At 41.3% G+C, this 22,587-nt stretch overlaps 1 protein-coding gene across 2 annotated transcripts in view; it reads right to left on the reverse strand.

Moving 5' to 3' along the window:
* Positions 1-18,628, reverse strand: part of Faf1 (Fas associated factor 1) — a 304,225-nt gene extending 285,597 nt beyond the window's left edge. For both annotated transcript variants that reach the window (XM_040756971.1, XM_040756970.1), the window contains exon 1: positions 18,501-18,628. In XM_040756971.1, coding sequence (XP_040612905.1) covers positions 18,501-18,545 — 45 coding nt within the window. In that variant the 5' untranslated portion in view covers positions 18,546-18,628. The remainder of the gene's footprint in view (positions 1-18,500) is intronic.
* Between the last annotated feature and the right edge of the window lie 3,959 nt (positions 18,629-22,587).

The following is a 22,587-nucleotide window of genomic DNA, read 5'->3' on the forward strand; positions in this document are numbered from 1 at the left end:
CCATAAGTTCATTGCTATGTTATCAACATATGGCTTTAATATTCCTGTCTGTCTTTCTGGCCCTATACATTCAACCCATCTCATGCTCCGTTTTACCTGAGATAAAGTTCCAGTCCCTAAAAGCTGAATATTTACAGCCTGACGAGGCCAATTTGGATGCCAACATTCTGATATAATTACTCTGACACCTGCACCTGTGTCTACATGGCCTTCAATGACATCATTTATTCATATTTTTAATGTTGGTCTTTGTTCATTTATAGAAGTTTGCCAAAAATATTTGCTCTATAGTTTCTACTGAAATTTTGTTCTCTCTTGTACAGCTTTTCTATTATCCAGAGCAATATGTTTTCTGACAATACACACTAGGTTCTATAATTGCTCTGGGAAGTTTCCTCCATTATGACAGGAAATAATTGAACTGAATTTGGCATAGGGGCCTGTGAGATGCCCCTCAATATGTTTCTCCGTAGTAACGGATTACCTTGACTGCCCCTTGTTGACCTACATTCATTTGTCCAATGCCTTCCTTTACCACACCTGCATAATCCAGAAGAGAGAGGCATTATGTTTGAATTATGCTTAGAAAAAAACATTATTTCTAGGAATACCTTGGCTACAATCCCTTTAAAAGTGACCTTGATTGCAACAATTGAAACATTTGACATTTCAATATTTCTTCAAACCTCTGGAAATCACCTCCCCTATCCATGCATCATCATAGTCATGAGAGTCAATATTTACTGTTTCTTGGATCCATTCCTCCATGGGTACTAAACTTACCCCTAATGGACTAATTATCCTTTTGTTTAGCATTTTCAAAAGTCAGAGATTCAACTATTGTTGTCTAGCTTCTGAATTTGATATCATTTTATTTACTGGTTTCTTTCAGTCCCTATACGAGTTTAGTAAATGACTATCTTCTTTCCTGCTTTTCCAATTCTGGCCAAGCATTTAAAGCTGCTGTGAAGCATAAATGGAGGATGTGATCATCATGTAGAGATTGCCTTTGAATATCAGCATAGTCTCTCTCTCCAAGAAGTTGGTCTTGGGAAATTTCCATACCTCTAGCCCTACTTTGTTATTCAATTGTCTTACCCTCATCTTTCCAGCAGGTCTTCCATTGTAATTAAGGACCATACTCTAAAACATCTTTAACCAAATCTCTCCAATCCCTAGGGATAATTCTACTACAAGCTGACCACTAGTTTAACATCTGCTTCACAAAAGGCTAATGCATGCCATATGAGACTATGGATTCCTTGAATCTCCTTAAATCTAACATTTCCACAGGAGTCAATTTAACTCTTGCAGAGCTCTATCATTTGACAATTCATGTAAGGTTACTGGATATATTAGGTTGGTTATTTGAAAACTTTAGGCTGTTCCTCTCTAACCTGATAATATAACACTGAAATTGGTTCTCCTTTAAATTCCTATCTGGGTTGGAATATCTCTAAGATCTGTTTTTTTAAGTTTTTCTAAGGCCTGTACCTTGGCACTCATACCAAACAACTTTTTAAGAGATAAACCAAAGATTATCAAAATGATAATTAACAGCATGTCAATCCCAGTTAAGCTGATTTCCCCGTCATTTAATTGGTCCATTTTTAAACCATTCATTGTGTAATCATACAGAAACCATTTTAATAGTTACTGTTTCCCATTTCTTGATGTGGGTTCATAATCACTCTTTTAACTAATTCCTCCCTTTAAGAATTCCAAATTTTCTCACCAATGATGACTTTGAAGACATGAGGCTGATGGCTGCTGCAAAGAACAATGAAAGCCTGACCAGATTTCAAGACAGCTACCTAGTTTGGCAGCCCAAGAAAGGGGTCCAGGGAAAGCACACCAGCAGAGAAAAAGGAAAACCTAGTCAGAGGTGGTAACTCAGTCATGTGTAGCTCCCAGCCTATGCAGGTGGCTGAAAAGTCACAGTCAAATGGTTTTTTTGTGATTTCATAACCCAAAAGTTGGGCACCAGATAGAGCACAAGTTCTAACAGGTCTCTACCTCAGATCAAATGGGTGATCCTCTCTCCAAGAATCCTCAGACTGAAAAGAGACCAAGTTGCTGTCTCCTCCCGCCTATATTCCTCTCTCTGTCCAGCTATCTCACTTCCTGCTGGTCTGTACAGACCTCCAGACCTCTATGGTTAGCTAGTGGCTAGCTCCACCCTCTGATCTTCAGGCAAGCTCAGTTTGTTAGAGTATAAACAAGCCTGTTACCACAGAATAGTACCAACCCACAATTAAGGTGAGTTTTCCCACCTCATCTAACTTAACTGAGATAAAACCTCACAGGCATGCCCAGAGGTTAACTAAATTTAGATCATTTTTACCTAGATGTGCTAAGAGACTTGTCTCCTAGTTAACTCTAAATCACATCAAGTTGACAATCATTTTTGGTTTTCTTGGGACATAATCTCAAATAGCCCAGGCTAACAGCTATGTAGCTGAGAATGACCTTAAACGTCTGATTCTCCTACTTCCACCTCCAAGTGCTGGGTCTACAGGTATGTGCTATCACACAACCTGATGTTCTACGGTACTGGGATTGAACTGGGTCTTGAACCTAGCCAACCATTCTATCAACTAAACTATATACCCAGCACAGCCTTTTGCTTTTATTGAGGTAAGAGTCTGACATAACACAAACTGGCTTCAAACTTACTATGTAGCCAAGGCTGGCCTTTGTACTCACAATTCTCCTGCTTCAGCCTCCTAATGGTAGGCATATGCCACCAAACCCATCTTAAAATTGATACAAACATTTCAAAGAGAGTTCCAGGACAGTCTCCAATCCTACAGAGAAACCCTGTCTCAAAAAAAAAAAAAATTGATACACACTAATGAAAAAAATCAAGACCCCAAAAAAAAAAATCACTCATTTCTTTCAAGTAATTAACTGGTTCTTAAATCAAGCTTATTTAACTAGAGTTAAGTGAATATTCAGTAACAATGTACTCTGGGATTAAAGAAGAAAGAAAGAAAGAAAGAAAGAAAGAAAGAAAGAAAGAAAGAAAGAAAGAAAGGAAGAAAGAAAGGAAGGAGGGAGGGAGGGAGGGAGGGAGGGAGGGAGGGAGGGAGGGAGGGAGGGAGGGAGGGAGAGAGAGAGAGAGAAAGAAAGAAAGAAAGAAAGAAAGAAAGAAAGAAAGAAAGAAAGAAAGAAAGAAAGAAAGAAAGAAAGAAAGAAAGCCAGCCTGTTAGGCACCAGGAATACGCCAAAACGAGTATGGATCTAGTTCTGCACTATATGTAACTCAAAAGATTTGTAAGAAAGACAAACCAGTATTTACCAGGTAATGTGATAGTTACAATAAAGGATGTCTGTATACAAATAAGAAAAAAAGAGTAAGAAGCAAGTACACATTAGAAGACTTTGCAGGGGACAATGTCTATGTAGAAATCTGCAAAGACTGACAGGCAGACAATGGAAGCCTGGCAAATACAAAAGTTTTGTTGTGGAACAATCTTTTTGTACACTGTGAAGATTTGTCACTTAGATTAGTTAATAATAAGCTGAATAACCAATAACTAGGCAAGATTTTTTTAGGGAGGAGAGGATGCTGGGAAAATAAAGGACAGAAACACCAAAAAAGGCCAGAAAGACACAGAGAAAGCAGAAAAGCAACATGGGCTGTACGGAGTACAGGTAATAAAGCCACAGGCAGAAAGTAAATTAATAGACATGGGTTCATTTAAGCTAAAATAGTTAGAAACAAGTCTAAGCTATAGGTTGAGCTTTCATAATAAATGATAAGTGTCCATGTTTAATTTGGGAGCTCTCAGGTGGGACAAAAAAAATTGCCTACAAGTTTTGAAGTGATGCAAGTTCAACAAAATTATAAGCAACAAAATATTACTAAAGTACATACATACAGTATATACTACAGGGAATGTATAGCTATAAAAGGCCAAATCACACAAGAACCACCAATATGACTTTCATTTTATATAGGCAATTGAATATGAGGTTAAAGGATGAGACAGGAGCCAGATGGGGTAGTGCACATCTAGAAAAAGAATATGAGTTTCAGGATGGTCTGGGTTATAAAGAGTTCCATACCAACCTAGGCTTTCATCTGAGCTTGGATACCATCTCAAAAATCAAACACCAAGGGGTAAGAGGTGAAAAGTGAGGCTCTCCTTGTTTAGAAACCAGAAACATACATAAACTTGCTAATTAAAAACAAAGAAAACTGGGTGGTGGTGGTAAATGCCTTTAATCCCAGCACAGGGGAGACAGAGGCAGGAGGATCTGAGTTTGAAGCCAGCCTGGTCTACAGAGGGAGTTCCAAGACAGTCAGGAATACACAGAGAAACCTTGTCTCAAAAACAACCAAAAAATTAAAAGTAAAAAAACAAAGAAAAAAGGGATTACCTAAAAAACATATGAAATGAGCCGGGCAGTGGTGGCGCACGCCTTTAATCCCAGCACTCCGGAGGCAGAGGCAGGCGGATCTCTGTGAGTTCGAGGCCGGGCTGGACCGACAGCCTCCAAAACAATACAGAGAAACCCTGTCTCATAAAAACCAAAAAAAAAAAAAAAAAAAAATATATATATATATATATATATATATATATATATATGAAATGGATGAGGTGAAGGTGAAATGGACAAGACAAATACTTAAGGTACATTAGCACTATCATGAGAAAAGGACAAAAATGTGGAATTATCAAGAACAGAACACAAGACCAGTGGATAATATTTTAAACTAGATGAGAGTGTATCCCTCCATGGGGGAATGGGCTCCCAAAGTCCATTCATGCGCTAGGGATAAATACTGGTTCCACCACAAGAGGCCCCATAGACAGCCCAAGCCTCCTAAGTGTCACCCATGTTCAAGTGGCCTGGTTTAGTTCTTTGTTGGTTCCCCAGCTGTCAGGCTGAGGTCTATGAGTTCCCACTTGCTCAGATCAGTTGTTTCTGTGGGTTTTCCTAGCATGATCTTGACCCCTTTACTCATCACTCCTCCCTCTCTACAACTGCATTCCAGGAGTTCGGCTCAGTGCTTAGCTCTGGGTCTCTTCTGCTTCCATCAGCTACTGGATGAAGGCTCTAGGATGGCATATAAGGTAGTCATCAATCTCATTATAGGGAAAGGGCATTTAAAGTAGTCTCTCCACTATTGCTTAGATTCTTAGTTGGAGTCATCCTAGTAGATCTCTGGGTATTTCCCTTGTGTCAGATTTTTCTTTAAACCTATAATGGTTCCCTCTGTTAAGGTATCTCTTTTCTTGCTCTCCTCTATTCATCCCCTGACTCAATCTTCCCTCATGTACTCCTCCCTCTCCTCTGTTCGCCTCCTCTTTCTCCTACTACCCTGCCCCTCCCCCTTCCCTCACTTCCATGCTCCCCATTTATTCAGGAGCACTTGTCCCTTTCCCCTTCTCCAGGGGACCATGTATGTCTCTCTTAGGATCCTCCTTGTTTCTTAGCTTCCCCAGAGGTGTGGACTGTAGACTGGTAATTCTTTGATATATGGGTGAGTACATACCGTGTTTGTCTTTCTGTGACTGGGTTACCTGGCCCAGGATGGTTTCTTCTAGTTCCATCCATTTGCCTGTGAATGTCAAGATTTCATTGTTTTTTTCCCCATGAGTAGTACTCCATTGTGTAAATGTACCACATTTTCTCTATCCACTCTTCGGTTGAGGGGCATCTAGGTTGCTTCCAGACTATTACAAACAATGCTGCTATGAACAAAGTGGAACAGACGTCCTTGCTGTGTGAATGTGCATGTTTAGTGCATATGCCTAAGAGTAGAATTGCTGGACCTTGAGGTAGACTGATTCCCATTTTTCTGAGAAACTGCCATACTGATTTCCAAAGTGGCTTTATGAGTTTGCACTGCAACCAGCAATGGTGGAATGTTCCCCTTTCTCCACATCCTCTCCAGCATAAACTGTTTGGTATTTTCGATTTTAGCCATTCTGACAGGTGTAAGATGGTATCTCAGAGTTGTTTTGATTTGCATTTCCCTGACTCAGGGGGGAGGGGGTGGCCTAGGCCCTGCCCCAAATGATATGACAGACCTTGATGATCCCCCACAGAAGGCCTCACCCTCCCTGGAGAGTCAATGGGGGACTAGAAGTGGTGATGAGAGAATGGGAGGGAGAGGGAAACTGTCCAGTTTCAGGACAGCCTCCAAAACAATACAGAGAAAACCTTGTCTCGAAAAACCAAAAAAAAAAAATTTTAAGCTGGAGAAGACTGTAGTTGATAAACTGGAAAAAGTTCAGGAAGAAAGGAGTCACTGGAAAAGAAACCTGCAGAAATCAAAGCAAATATGGAATAAGAACAAAAAGAACTAATAGAGCACTTTTCTAGAGAGATGACTTAAGAAGAAGGATGAAAACTGATGAAATAAAGTTCACTGAATTAGGACAGTTTAAATGACATATTTAAGATGAGCAAAGTATGCAGCAATTGTTTGAATAGTGTTTGTTCTCTCCAAAATTCGTACTGGAATTTAATCTCCATCAAGAGGGATTAAGAGGATAATCAGGCTGTAGCATTTGTAGGAGAAAGATAAGAAAACACACAAAGCAATACAAGTATTGTCACTTGTCTGAGGATACCATTCACCATTTTGGGACTCTGCCTAGTATGAAAGCCATCATCGATTCAAACATACTGCTGGTAGACTGAGGAAGGAGGATCACTTGAACCTAGAAATATGAGATTAGCCTGAGCAAAATATTAAAACTCCATCACAGGAAAAAGAAACAGAAAGGAAAGGGGAATGAAAGGCAGGTATGGTGACACACCTATAAATCTAACACAGCCATCCATACGAATAGTTTTGTTTTATTTAGCTTTGCTTTGCTCTGCTATGTTTTGTTTTGCAAGTCTCATAGCCCAGGATGGCTTCTAAGTCACTCTGTAGCTGAGGCTAGCCTTGAACTTCTGGTCCTCCTGCCTCTACCTCCTTTAATCTGCCAGTCTCTAGCTTTCCAAGTAGCCAGGGAGTAGTTAGATCATTAGCAGTAGATAAGGGTCAGTAGAAATAGAACAATTTCTTCAAGGCAAATATAGTACAGCCTTGAGTCTTACCCAATCAAAGAGCAACTACCTCTATTACTGGTCTACATATAGTGGTCTACATCCAGAAGCTAAGCAAGTACAGTAAATTTCCAGTCCTCCAGGTTTAAGGTCAGACTTTGTGAACTGAAGACCCCACTGAACCACTGGCTTTGCTTTAAGCCAGGCAAGTATGACCTACAGCCCACAGGACACATGCATGCCAGAATAGCTATGAATATGGCCCAGCACATCTATAGATCATAACGTCATGCCACAGTGTCAACGATTTCCTCCAAAGGAAGGACTGAAACATAAAACATTTTATACTCAAAAACTTTTAAAAAAATTAAAAAAAAAAACGGGGGCTGAAGAGATTAGATGGCCCAGAGGTTAAGAGCACTACATGTTCTTCCAGAGGTCCTGAGTTCAATTCCCAGCAACCACATGGTGGCTCACAACCATCTATAATGAGGTCTGATGCCTTCTCCTGGAATACAAGCATGTACACAGATAAAAAACTGTATGCATAATAAATAAATAATTTTTAAAAAGCATTTTATATGCCATCTCTCAGGCAAACCAAAGTTCTACCAAATTTGTTTTCTGCCCACAGTCAAGTGGAAGTACATACACATCTAGAACTATGGGGTGAAAGACACAGAACATTTTTGCCTGGTCAAAACACAACTTTTTTTTGGGGGGGGGGGGGGGTTCGAGACAGGGTTTCTCTGTATTGTTTCAGAGGCTGTCCTGGAACTAGCTCTGTAGACCAGGCTGGCCTCGAACTCACAGAGATCCACTTGCCTCTGCCTCCCGAGTGATGGTATTAAAGGCATGTGCCACCAACACCTGGCTTCAAAACACAACTTTATACTAGCTGTTACTCTAGAATAAACCTGAGTTCAAAAAAATTTTTTCACCTACTCAAAAGTGTTAGCAACAACCAAAGCTGCTTTTAAACCTACTTCCTACAGCTCTAAAAATCCTCATTAAAACAAAACAAATTAGATAATAGCCTAATAATTTGGTCAAACATGTTTCTACTAACTCCCATGGGCTTCCCCAAATTTTGTTAACCAAACACACTATATGTATCCTATAATGTCCTCATCTTTGTTCTTTTAGTAAGTCATCTGTCTGTGAAAAGTTCAATTTTTGATGTTACAACTTTAAGACTGTAAGATCTAATACTTCTCCTACTCACATGGTAAATTCTTAGGGCCCAATTTCATGGTACTGGAAGAAAACATTGACTCCTACATCAAAACAACAAACGGCAGCAACATCAGTAGTCAGAGAATCAGCATTTTCTTGTATACCACTTCCCACATAAAGTAGACCATCTATCCAGGCAGAAAAGAATTCAGAACTAAGAGAATCCACGTATTTTACAGTAGAAAAGACACATGTGGGTTTCACTCTAGTGGGAGCCATGGTCTCTGTTTTCTAAGGCTTTTCACTATGTCAAGATCTTTGAAAAGAGAAGCAAAGGCAATCAATTCCTCTGCTGAGATAACATGGAGAACTGTACCACAGAATTCCAGTGAAGAGTTGTTATAAAGATTACATATTAAGAGCCTCGTATAGTATCAGGTACATTCAAAGTAGTCTAAAGCTATAAGGTAATGTTATAATTCTCTACTAATAACTTCAAAGATTGTTTAATTTTATCTTCACCTCACTTTAAAAGTCAAAGGTTACACCTAAAATTGACTTTAAAAATCAATTTCAAGAGGCTGGGGGGTACACTTCAATGTAAGAGTACTTGCTATATAACCGTATAGCCATGAGATCCTAAGTTCAGATCCCAGAATTCATGTTAAAAAATAAATTTTGTCATGAAATATATATATATACCATATATGAGTATACATATATACATATACATTCACATACACATATATATATACATACATACATACATACATACATACTTACATGGGCATGGCCAAATGCACCTAAACCACAGTACTGAAGAGATAAGTGGAATGAATGGAGACAGGAGTGCTGGGGCTTGCTGACTACTATCCTAGCTGAAACAATAAGTTTTAGATTCAATACGAGATTCTATTTCAAGGCCCAAAATGAAGAAGACAGAAAAAGATACCTGATGTCCTTTTCTGACCTCCACATATGTGTGCATGGGCACACATGGACTTCTACATACATATGTGCACACACATAAAAAGAAATAAAATCAAATTCAATCACTGCTTTTCAATGGGGAAAAACTTGGTTAGCAACAAAGAACAAAAATATGTAAAAATAAATAAATAAAAATAAAAAAATCTTTCCTCTCTTAAAAGGGACCACTGCCAGGGTAGAAGGGTTGGGGAGCAATAGAAAGGAGAATCGCAGGGTACAAGTAATCTGACTGGGAAATGGTAAGAGGGGCTCTTTAGAAAGGAAAAGAGTTAAACACAAGAGGAAGGAGGGTAAAACAACAATAAAGAGTTTGAAAAAAGTCATAAGGAGTCATGCTATTAACTATCAAAAAAAAACCTAAAATACACCTAATCCTGTGTATAAACTTATTGTTTAAATGAACTTTTCTCAGTATGGTTGACAATGCTCCCTCTAAGAATCAAAGGCCACCTGACAGAAACACCAATGCCCTCTTTTGAGTTGTTTGGTCAGGAACTCCGAAAACACACTGGCCACTGCTTTTGCCCTTGGTTCCCCCCCCCACACACACACCCAGAAGTGGAAGATAAGTCCCTATTGCTAAAGACACTGTGTCCTTAAGAAACAGGGCCCAGAGTTACCTGGGCAGGAACTGACCTGAATGCCTCCTTCCTGAGGGTTAGCTTTCATGGTATCATAAGGCTCAATACAATTTTCTAAAGGAGAGAAGCAACTAACAGCCCTACCCAGCTATGATGCCTATGAACCATAAAAATGGCCAGCATAGCACAATAATGCTAAAGTTGCACACATGCTATCTTAGTTAGGGTTTTTATTGCTGTGAAGAGACAGCATGACCATGTCAACTCCTATAAAGGAAAACATGCAATTGTGGTTACTCACTTACAGTTCAGAGGTTTAGTCTGTTATTGCTGTGGCAGGAAGCAAGGCAATCATGCAGGCAAACATGGTGCTAGAGCTGAGAGTCCTATAACTTGCAGGCAACAGGAAGTGAACTGAGACACTGGGACATATCTTGAGCATATACGAGCCCTCAAAGCCTGCCTCCATAGAGACATACTTCCTCTGACAAGACCACACCTACTCTAATAAGGCCACAACCTCCTAATGTTGCCATTCCCTTTGGGGGCAATTTACCTTAAAATTACCATATATACCTTGGCTGTAACCAACAGTTCTCTAATAGGATTTACAACCAGCTCAACAAGAGGGAAACCATGAGTAGAACTGGAAACCTAGTCAACAACTCAGTGTCAATGAAGTCATGGATCATGGAGGAGAACCTACAACCACCACTTTATTAAACCAGCATAATCCATAACAATTTAAACATTTGCCCTATTATACCCTTTTATATTTCTCTATGTAACTGATGGAGCCCAGTCCTGATGGATATATCTATAAAAACACTCTCATACCTGAGGCTCAGGGAACACTGCAGAGAGGAGACTAAAATATTGTAAGAGCCAAAGGATCTTTGCTATGAGCTCATGTCTCATTATTAATGTCAGAAACTATGCCCATAAAGTCTCATCAACATAACCATCCCACCATGTCAAACAAGAATAATACCAACAGACATCATCAAAGTAGAGACAGGAAAGCCCACGAGACCTCAACCCTACATAAGAACAATTTTGCTGAGAATGGGCAAAATAGTCTTCTCCAGGAAAGAGCTCAGCAGTTGGTTACCCAATACCAAATGGTCAGTCTTGAAAACATAAATATCAGTAACATTATACAGACTGTGTAGGTTTTATTTAGAAATATATATGTATAAACATATATGCACAAAACCGCAATTAATGAAAAAAAGAGGCCATGATTTTAAAAATGAGCAAAGAGGGATATATGAGATGGCTTGGAGAACGGAAAGAAAAAGTGATGTAATTATATTACAATCTCAAAACAGGGAAAAAATTTAAACTTTCCTCTTACAGTTCTGAACAATGATTCGAGTACTAAATAATTCAGAGAATGGTAAAAAATAAAAATAAAAAAGGGGGTTAAAATTGAATGAAACCCAACTCTAAAGCCATTTGGGTACATATAACCTAAAACCCTTCCTTCTTACCACAATTTACACTCATTCTTTCTAGCTCAATAATTCCCCTATAGCCTCAAATAAATATGAAGGCAGGTGCAATTACTCTGTTAATTCAGCCAGACTACTTCTTGAAATTATCTGCCAACATCACTTTAATGTCAATGACTAATATTTAACATGATGAACAATTGTGATTTAAAAATCAAAATTTCCACCTTAGCGCTGTGGAAATGATTCAGTAGTTAAAAATGCTTGCAAGTTTGAGGATCTGAGTTAGGAGCCCCAGAACCCACGTACAGCTGGACATCAAAGCATATGCCTGTAATCCCAGCACACCCATGGCATGACTGAGGGTGGAGGCAGAAGCTCAAGGGCCAGTTGGCCTAGTATATGAAACTGTAAAACAAGTGACTCTTTCCCAACAAGGTGAAAGGCAAAAATGCTGTCCCCTAGCCTCCACACATGAGCCATGACATGTATGTTCCAGCATTCACAAAAAATATACAAGTGTATGCACTCACATGAATATATACATACAACAATAACAAAAAGAACCAAAAAAGGAGAAAGAAAATGTTTTTACCTTTAAAAAGTTTGAGGGAGGCTCAGGAGATGTCTCAGACCTGTGTTCAATTCCCTGAGCCCAAGTGAAAAACGCCTGATCTGGTGGTATACATACCTGACCCCAATACTCTTGTGACAAAATGTGAGGTGGAGACAGGAGAATCAGCTAGAAAATCATGGGCCGGCTAACCTAAAGTTTACTGAATGCAAAAAAAAAAAACAAAAAACAAAAACAAAAACAAAAAGACCTTGCCTCATCGGAATGGAAGGAGAGAACCAACTCCCTACAGGCATCCTCTGACCTCCACATACATGCTGTCATACATAAAAGCCTTAGTGAATGTACTGTGCACACACATACATGCACACACATACACACACAAAATAAATAATTTTCTTATAAAGTCTTAGTGCCAGGGATGTAACTCAGCAGTAGTCTTGCCAGGCATGCACAAGACAATGGGCTCAAAGCACAGCACCAAACAAAAAATTATGTAAGGATACTATAATCAAGAAGAGCAACTGACACAGCAATTCAGTAATTCAAGTTTTACAAAGTTATCAGACTCAAGCCTGATATTTTGCCATAGCCTATTACTGAGCCCCTCTAAAAATGCTAAGCCAGAGCCAACAAGATGACTCAACAGGGTAAACAGCTCCACCACCAACCCAACAACTAAGTCCAATCCCCAGGACCTACATAGTAGAAGGAGAGAACAGACTCCTTAGGTTGTCCTCTGACCTCCATATACACAGCTATTGCATGTGTAGGCACATACACACTCACTCAAAAATAGATGATAGATACATAGATAGACAGACAGACAGATAGATAGACGGACTGATTGAATGATTGATTGATTTAAAAAATGGGAAGAAAATTAAGCTAAACCAAAAGTGAGTCATTTTTTGTACTTCTATGTATGAGTCACTGTGAAGTTACAACCTTCAATTTAATATTCAATTATGGTCAAATTTTACCTTTTAAATTTTTATTATTTGAAATGTCAACGAATAGTTGATCCTTGAAATATACCAAATTATGGGGCTTCAGTTTTAGAGCTGGCTCAGCGGTTTAGAGTACTTGTTGCTCATGCAAAGAACCCAGTTCAATTCCCACTACCTACATGGTGGCTCATAACCTTACTGTAACTCCAGTTACAGGAAGATCCCTTGCCCTTTCTGGCCTCCACACATGGTGCACATACATCTATACAGGTAAGACACATATACATACAAAATAAAATTGGTAAATCTAAATGAGGCAATAATCTGACTTCAAAGACTGGCGCTGGTGGCACACACCTTTAGTCCCAGCACTAGGGAGGCATCGAGACCAGTTCCAAGACAGCCTCCAAAGCCACAAAGAAACCCTATCTTGAAAAACCAAAACGAAAAAAAAATTTTAAAAATCTGAATTCAATCCCCAGATCCCATGGGGGTGGGGGGGAACAGGCATGATGCCATACACACTGGAGAAAAGACAGGTAGGTTCTTGGGGCTCACTGGCCAACCAGCCCAACAACTTGACCAATTCCAAGCCAAAAGTAAATAAGTAAAAGGGTAGACAGCACCTGAGGGACAACATTTGAGTTATCCTGCAGTCTCCATAGGCACACATGCCCACACTCCTACATGTGTATAGCACGCACAGGCGCACACGCGCACACACAAAATTTAAGTTCTACCCTATTTTTCATAGCAGTATTAGTCTAATAAATGTTCACTAAATCTCTTACTAGTTTCTGTAGTAACAGTTAGGAATTAAGCAGTTGATCCCCCAAAGAACTGACAGTATGGAATAAAATTATGTAAACTTACCATTAACCATTTAAAAAGACTAAGAGAGAGAATCATGAGCAAGATACAGAATTACTAGTTCTCACTAGGTATACAGGCTATGAATGTTATATACATAGGTTCTTTTTTTTGGGGGGGAGGGGGTCTCGAGGCAGGGTTTCTGTGTGGCTTTGGAGGCTATACTGGAACTAGCTCTTGTAGACCAGGCTGGTCTCAAACTCACAGACATCCGCCTGCCTCTGCCTCCTGAGTACTGGGATTAAAGGTGTGCGCCACCACCTCCTGACATACATAGGTTCTTAAAGAACAGGTAAACAGAAATGTTCCAAAAGGAAATAGGAGTCCAACACATGGAATGGTGAAGCAGCACCAAGTCTCCACAGAATTACACCTTTTTCCTAATAGAAATGGACCATAAAATCAAAGAATAAAAAGCATGGGTGGGAATTTCAGAAGTCTTCCTTGATCAAGTGATTCTTAAGTTCTGGGAATCTGATACAAAAGACATTTGTAGATCCAAACCCAGATTCACTGAATAACCTGTGGTTTACAAACACTCTAAATTACTAGCTGCACACTAAAGTTTGGCATCCATTGATTTAGATCGATTCTTAGCACTAGCAACATTTAAGAGCTGATAATTCATTGTGAGTGAATATCCCATGCTTTACAGATGTTTAACAAGATCTTTGGCCTCTATATCCTAAACGCCAGGAGCACATCTCCAGACACTGCTTAATGTCCCCTTGGGACAGAAATCACCACTAATCTAGATCAGGAAGCTTTCCTGCAAGGCACCTAGTAAATATTCCAGGTTCTGTAGACCAAATAACCAACACCACCCTTCTACTGAGGGCAAAAGTGACCAGAGACACAAACAAAAATGAGTGACTGTATGTATCAATAGGACTGTATCTTTGGAACCAAGTGGTAGTTTGCCTTCTGGATGTACTTTGCTGACTCCTAATATAAGCTACATGCACTGTAACTAAATGTCTTCAACTACTGCTACCAAGTAATTGTCTAGACTTCCATCTGACTTCATCTAGTCTACTTTTAACCTAGATAGGAGTCTAGACAGATCTCCATGAAAGGTTAACTGTCTTGCTCAGCTCCAGCTGATCTACCTAAGTGCACCCTCTGACAACTGTACTCAATAGAGGTATAACCACATATTACTACCTGAGAATCATTCAAATAATTATATTGTAAAGTTACTAAAACATACAAAGAAAAGTACTGGTTTTATTAAAGGCAGTAGCAATGATTTTCTTTTAAAGGGGATCATTTTTCTTATGCGCAAACTTTATGAGAAAATAATTCAAGGATGGGCCTCTTTGTTCATGGAACCATTGGGCAATAACAAGAAAGGCCAGGAAAAGAGGCTCATTGTACACAGAATGGGTCATCCTATCTCTTTGATTATTGAATTCCTTCCCTGCTGAGGTCACCTGTTGATGAGCATTTACAAGGAACACAAGCATCTTTGCATCCATTGTCCAGAATCTAGCCACAAACTTCTTTCCCAAATGTCTTTCTCAATAATTTACCAATCATGCTCTTTGCAAGTCCCTGACCATTCAGCAAAACCACTGGTTATACAACCCATCAATTAGTAAACAACCACATATCTGATCATTTCTCCTTAAAGAAAAATGTAGCCGGGCAGCGGTGGCGCACACCTTTAGTCCCAGCACTTGGGAGTTCAAGACCAGTCTGGTCTACAAGAGCTAGTTCCAGGACAGCCTCCAAAGCCACAGAGAAACCCTGTCACACAAAAAGAAAGAAAGAAAGAAAGAAAGAAAGAAAGAAAGAAAGAAAGAAAGAAAGAAAGAAGAGAAAAATGTACAATCCTGTGTACTGCTAAAGTTCTACCCAATAGAACAGTGTCTTTCAGGGCTGTCCCAGGAAGCAGTTTTAATGCTGCAGCTGGTAGTGCCTGCAGAACATGCAGAACCATCAATAAACAGGTCTTAATCTTCTCGTCCCCAGTCAACCAATCATAGGACACACCCTATGAGGCTACAGATCCATGTTTGAAAGAAAGCACTGTAACAGCAGAAACCATAGGTATTTGGGCAACTTCTTCATGTAACTTGTTTGTGCCTTCAGGACCTACTCAGGCCTGATCATGTATATGCCACTTCCATTTGACAATGTATTTCTGCTGCACACCTTCTACTTTATGGCTTGGTGGGTCAGATAACACCCAACTCATAGCCGGGCGTTGGTGATGCACGCCTTTATTCCCAGCATTCGGGAGGCAGAGGCAGGCGGATCTTTGTGCGTTCGAAACCAGCCTGGTCTATAAGAGCTAGTTCCAGGACAGCCTCCAAAGCCACAGAGAAACCCTGTCTCGAAAAAAAAAAAAACAAAAAAAAAAACAACAACAACAAAAAAAAAACTCATGACAGGCAGTTCAGTATGCATAGTAACTTGGTGAGCTACCGTTAAACCTTCAGCAACTAAAGCACAACAGCAAGCCAAGAGCTGTCCCACAAAGGGAAAACTATTGTCTACAAGTGATGGTAGGACATTGTTCTAACATTCGAAGGGTCTCCTTTTTTACTCACCTACAGGGGCCTGCCAAAAGCCCTAAATAGCATACCTATCTGCCAGTGACACCTCAAATACCATCATGTCTGCTGGTTCATATGGTCCAGGTGGTAGAGCAGCCTCCACAGCACCCTGGACATGTCGAAAAGTCTTCTCCTGATCCAGGCCCCACACAAAGCTAGCTGCTTTCCGAGTCCCTTAATATATAGGGGAGAAACACACCCAAGTGAAGAGTGTGCTGTCTCCAGAATCCAAACATTTTATATCTTTCTTGGTGATGGGAAAGGCCAGATGCAGTAACTTATACTTCACCTTTGAAGGAATATCTCTGCTTATCCCACACCTTGGACTCCTAGAATTTTCACTGAGGCCCTTGAATTTTGGTTGGACTTATTTCCCATTCTCTAATGCAAATATGTTATCAACAAAGTCAAAGCAGTTGCTACCTACTGCTCACTTTACCCAATCAGCATGCCATCAATAGAGTGAGCCCGTGTGACATTTTGCACGAGAGACAGATGATCAAGATCCCAAAGCCCCTCCCTCCCCTTCTCCCATTCCCCCAACAATACCATTCTTATAAGAGAAATCTTTGGTCAGAAATGTAGAACCAGTAGCATGTATAAGGCCCTGGGTACAATCCCTAACTACTGAAAAAAAAATTTTCAAAAGTGAAAAACAAGTCTGGGAAAGGAAATGCTATTAAAATTTAGGAATGTGATCAAAATAATTATTTTGATTTCCAAACCAAAGTCTGATGCCTCATAAATATTACTCTGCCTCTGAGAACAAGGACCCTAAATTTCTAATCCTTCAGCTAACAGTGAGCCAGGTGTGATACATTCCCGGGATTCTCCAACAGAGAAGAATCAATCAATCAAGTCTCACCTGAGCTATATATATCTTAAACTCTGCCTCAAAAAGTAAATGAATAAATAAGCATAGTGACTGACAGAAGACAGAAATACAAGTTATTAGCGGTTTTTAAAAGTTTATAAAATTAAAACAAAGTTATTATCATGTCAGGGCTAGGGTGGATTACACTATGTGTTGCTTGCTGTCCAGAGCCTTTCCCATCGAAACACAGACCGAGTAAAACGACACCTAAGTAGACACCGTGGATCAGCTTTAATCCCAGTCCTTTGGGAAGTTGAGGTAGGAAGCCTGTACTAAGCTAGATGCCTGCCTGGGCTACCACAGGAGACACTGTCTAAGAGAGATAAAAGACCTCAGGCTACTCTAAAGCCTACAAACACCAAAATACCATGGCCAACTTTTCTTTTTAAAACCATTCTTTCTGGATTTCCAGGTTGCAGTATAGTCAAAATGTACATATAAGCATTCCTAGTGTACCAGATAGATACAAGAGAAGAAAAAAGAGCAAACTCTTGGAAAATGGTCATGAGAACATTGAATAGATAAGTAATGCCTACAGAGACTGTGAAGTAATGCCAGTGTTGAAGAAAAAGTTTGCCTATATTTGACAAACATAACGCCAAATGGTGTGTGTATGGCACTAAAATATTTTCTTCAGCAAATCTCAGAAGGCAAAGAAAACATTTGGATGGTATTGTTTATAATTTCAAATCTTTCCAAACACATATAGCTCTACTTTCAAAGGGCCTCCCTAAGATACTTACATGCCAGTGTCACTATGGAAGGGTTCACTTTAAATTAACTTTAGTTTAAATTAACTCCTGAGGAAAGGACACCAAACAATTCAAGTGTGTAGGGGAGGGGGATCTGCGAATATGGACGGGTTATTTAGTGTGTGAATTCGCTGCAAAGATACATCAGAACACACTGCATAGCAGCCTCCATGTTTTCCACCCTCCGAAGATTCCAAAAAGGCCTTCGGAGTCTCAACTGCTTACCCTCTTTGAAAAGGACCACAAAGCCCAGCTAAGCCTCATCACCTCCTCATCATCCTGCCTTTTCACTCTCCACTTCACCCAACACACCACACCCATAGCAACACACTCTCCACACACACATCCATTTCTTCATGGAACAACCCAAACACCCCATAATTAACCCCATATTCTACACGTTCCCCTTACAACTAGGAACGAGCCCACATACCTAGTAACCCCCAAATCATAACATCCCCAAACCTAAAATTCCCTTTCAACCTCATTTACCACGTTCTACATACACACACAAAACACGGCATATGAAATACATGTTCTCCCCGGTTCACAATGTACACACACCCTGAGCCACGTAGGGTAAAGCCCACACTACAACCACAACCACGGCGGTGCTCCAAACAAACGCTGGGAAGAGGCCACCGCGCTGCCACCCAGATGCCGCCAAGTTGGAGGTGGGAAGGGAGCAGAGCCAGACACTTCACCTGAAAATCCGCCAGGATCATCTCCCGGTCCATGTTGGACGCCATGGCGGCCGCCGAGCTCCGCGGCTCCGGGAACGAAGCGCGCACCTGGGAGCGAGACGGCGCCTCCTGCGGTCGCAGATGCGGCCGCCGCCGGGTGGCGAGGGGCTGGCGGGCGAGCCGGCGGGAGGGCCGGCGGGCCGGCGGGCGGGGCAGCGCGGGAGGCTAGGTACTCATGCACTCGGTAACCTTCAGCCGCCCTGCGCCCGCCTGCGCCCCGCGGAGCCCTCGCTGCAGCCGCCGGGACAGGGAGGCTGGTCTCGATGCCGGGCTGGTCCTCCCGTCGCCGGCTGGAAGGAGGACAGGTTGCGACAGCGCGCGCCCGGCTCCCTTCAGCAGCGGCAAGCCCGGCGGGGGCGGGGAAAGCGAGAGAACGAGCAGGCGGGCCAACGCCACAGCCGCCTCCGCCTCCTCCGCTTCCTCCCCGGCCGCCGCCTCCGCCCCTGGTTGGCCAGCGCCAGGGCTGTCGCACATTTTGCCTGTCATCGAGGTCGCAAAACCGGCGCTTTGCGGCTGTCACGTGACTGTCCTCCTGTCAAGCTCTTGGCGCACCGCTAGCGGGCGGGGTCGCGGCCCGGGTGGCTGGGAAGCTATTTGGCGTCCCCGTAGCCTGAGGACCCGCAACAGGTTATTCCGGTTTGGGTTGAAGCCTAAGCCTCGAGCTGCCCTTCCCCCTGGCCGCGGCCGGAATGTGATTCGGCGCCTCACGTGGTTAGTCACACGCAAAACACATCCAGCCTCAGCCCAACTCAGCACACTCGTAACCCGCCTGACAAGCAGAATTTGTGTTTTGTTTTTTTGTTTTTTGTTTTTTTCGAGACTGGGTTTCTCTGTGTAACAGCTCTGACTGCCCTGGAACTCGCTCTGTAGACCTGGCTGGCCTCGAACTCACAGAGATCCTCCTGCCTCTGCCTCCATCCCCCTCGGTGATGGGATTGAAGGCGTGTGCCACCAACGCCTGGCACAACAAGCAGAATTTCTAACGACTACGCTATCCTCGGACAAAGTTTCACCAAAATGCAACGTCGTATATGGTCTCTTACTCTCAACCACATGGTCAAAAGCTTCTTACATACTGTCACTCCCGATCTGGAACCTTTTTCCGAGTCTGCAGCCTCAGGCACCAACACTGAGGTCCACAGAGGACCATGTGTCCATGAAATTTAGACACTCAGAAGTGAGAATCCACACCTCAAAAGGATGCTGGATGATATTTAAGGAAAAATATCTGCTATAATACGAACATTTTTAGATCTAAGACATGGAGAAAACTCGAATACACTATTTCATATAGACTATTTTAAATGCTTTCACAAGTAAAACCGTAAGTACTTATATAATGAAATTTTCAATTTATGGTCAGAAATTGGCAATCTCTGTACCTGAAACAGCTGAAAATCGCCGGGTAGTGGTGGCGCACGTCTTTAATCCCAGCACTTGGAAGGCAGAGGCAGGCAGATCTCTGTGAGTTCGAGACCAGCCTGGTCTACAAGAGCTACGTCCAAGACAGCCTCCAAAGCCACAGAGAAACCCTGTCTCAGAAAAAAAAAAGCCGAAAATCTATGAATTTATGAAAGTTTATAATTGCCATCCAGGACAAAGGAAGGGTGACAGAATATATTCTTTCTGTTTGTTTCCTTTTCGAGACAGGGTTACTCTGTATTGCTTTGGAGGCTGTCCTGAAACTCCCTCTGTAGGCTAGGCTGGCCTCGAACTCTCAGAAATCCTCTTGCCTCTGCCTACCAAGTGCTGGGATTAAAGGCATACGCCACCAACGCCTGGCGTTTGTTTCCTTTTTGAGACAGGGTTTCTCCGTATTGTTTTGGAGACTGCCCTGAACTAACTCTTGTAGACCAGGCTCACCTTGTACTCACAGAGATCCACCTGTGCTGGGATTAAAGGCGTGAGCCATCAACGCTCAGGTGAAGGTACTCAATCGTGAAACAAATAGTAGGAACCTAAAGACTTTTAAAGGGCACATACATGTTCTGGAAAAGTAGGAACTGATAAAATCACCATAAGGAATCAATGCCTAAACTGCTTAAACTAGAAATATATACAAGAAAAAAATGAAGAGTCTGAATTCAGTGTCCAGTCCCTTGAATATAAACAAATGCATTATGTCAGGTTAAGAGCCTGATGTGCTGGAGGTCAGCTCAGTGGTTGGTAGATCGTGTGCCCAGCAAGCACAAGGCTCTTAGATCCCCAAAAATCACCGCGGGAAATTGTATTCCATGGTTCTTTTACTAAAAAGAATCTGGCCTACAATTCTGTGATAACTTGTATCCTCTTTTTTAAATGTTTTTTTTTAGATTTATTTTGTTTTATGAGTGTTTTGCCTATGCCTATGTATATGTACCATGTGGGTGCCTGGTGCCCATGGAGGCCAGCAGGGGGTGTCCGAATCCCTGGAACTAAAGTTATGAATGGTTGTGAGCCACATTGTGGGTGCTGGGAATAGAACCCTGGTCCTCTACAAGAACAAGTGCTCTAAGCCACTGAGCCATCTTTCCAGCCCTATAACCTGCATTTTAATGTACAGGATCTCTTAAATAAAAAGTAGATCTCCTGTGCCTGATGTGGTGATGCATGCCTTTAATCCTAGCACTTGAAGTACAGACGAAGGCGGAGCATAGAGAGTTCAGGGCCAGCCTGGGTTACAAGTAAGACCCCCCCCATTTTAAAATAAAGAGATAGAGTAAGAGAAAAAATAAAAAAAATAGAACCCTCTGTGGTCTTTTTTAAATTGCTATCCCTAAAGGGATTTTTAAACTGTCATATAGGAATTCTGAGGTGAAAGAAACACAATGCCAACTAAATAAATGAGGCAATTTAATTATCCCATTAGAGTGTCCCCTCAGAACAAGGCAGGTGAATAACTGTTCAGCTATAGGGCCAGCATTAATGCAACCCTGCCTGCAACACTGAGGTTTCTCTGTAAGGCATGTTACTACCTCAGAACTCATTCAGGCACTTCGCAGACCCCTCTCTCCCTCCCTTCTCTTCATCTGAAAGTTAAGGCAATTCTATGATGTAGGAAGAACATAAAAATGCCCTGGATATTCAAGCATATGACTTTTCAGAACTATTTTCCCAAAACTTAGCTGTAGAAACAAAACATGGATGAGTTGTTCAAATATTACTATCTTCAACTATAAGATTGCTTCAGGACATAAATGAGAAAGTTAAAACAGTTGTATAAAATTAGCATGAATTTCATAACATTTCTGTGTTTGAGACCTAACATCATCTCTTTTCAACCCCTCTGTGAACCTTTAATCACTGACATGAAACTATGAAAACTTAACTGATTTCCAGCAGTGAGCAATACAATGCCTGGGAAAACTCCTCATAAATGTAAAAGGTTTCCTAATGTATTAGTTATTATTCAGTATGATAACTCCTACATATTCTTTCAATGCCACCCCTTTTGTTAAGCTTAAACCAACAAGGATGTCTGCCCTTTTTCTAATCATGACCTTTAGTGCCTTAATAATCACAATTTTGTGATCTGACAAATTCTATGAATTTTTTCTGCAATTGTTTCATCTACAAATGGTTTATCTCCTCCCACAGGTTTGAAGTTCCTTGATAGTTATAAACCATTTCATCCAATATACTTTTATATTCATCTAGGTACATCCATAGCAAAATCTTGAGTACATAATAATAATTTGAATGTATTCACTTTTATTGTGTCTGTAGCTGGACACAGCGGTACACATATTCAGTCCCAGCATTTGGGGAGCAGACACAAGTGGCTCTCTGTAAGTTCAAGGTCAGCCTGGTTACAAAACAAAGTCCAGGACATCCAGAGCTGTTACACAGAGAAACCCAGTCTTTTTTTTAAAAAGTCCTTAAGGTTTGGTTAATCTATGGGACCTCTGGTAGAGGATCAATATTTATCCCTAGTACACCAATGGACTTTGGGAGCCCACTCCACGTAGAGGGATACTCTCTCAGCCTAGACACACAGGGAAGGGTCTAGGCCCTGCTCCAAATGATATGACAGACTGAAGATTCCCCATGGAAGGCCTCACCCTCCTTA

This window comes from Mesocricetus auratus, unplaced genomic scaffold (assembly GCF_017639785.1).
Source record: "Mesocricetus auratus isolate SY011 unplaced genomic scaffold, BCM_Maur_2.0 Super-Scaffold_100014, whole genome shotgun sequence".
In the NCBI taxonomy this organism is placed as follows: domain Eukaryota; kingdom Metazoa; phylum Chordata; class Mammalia; order Rodentia; family Cricetidae; genus Mesocricetus; species Mesocricetus auratus.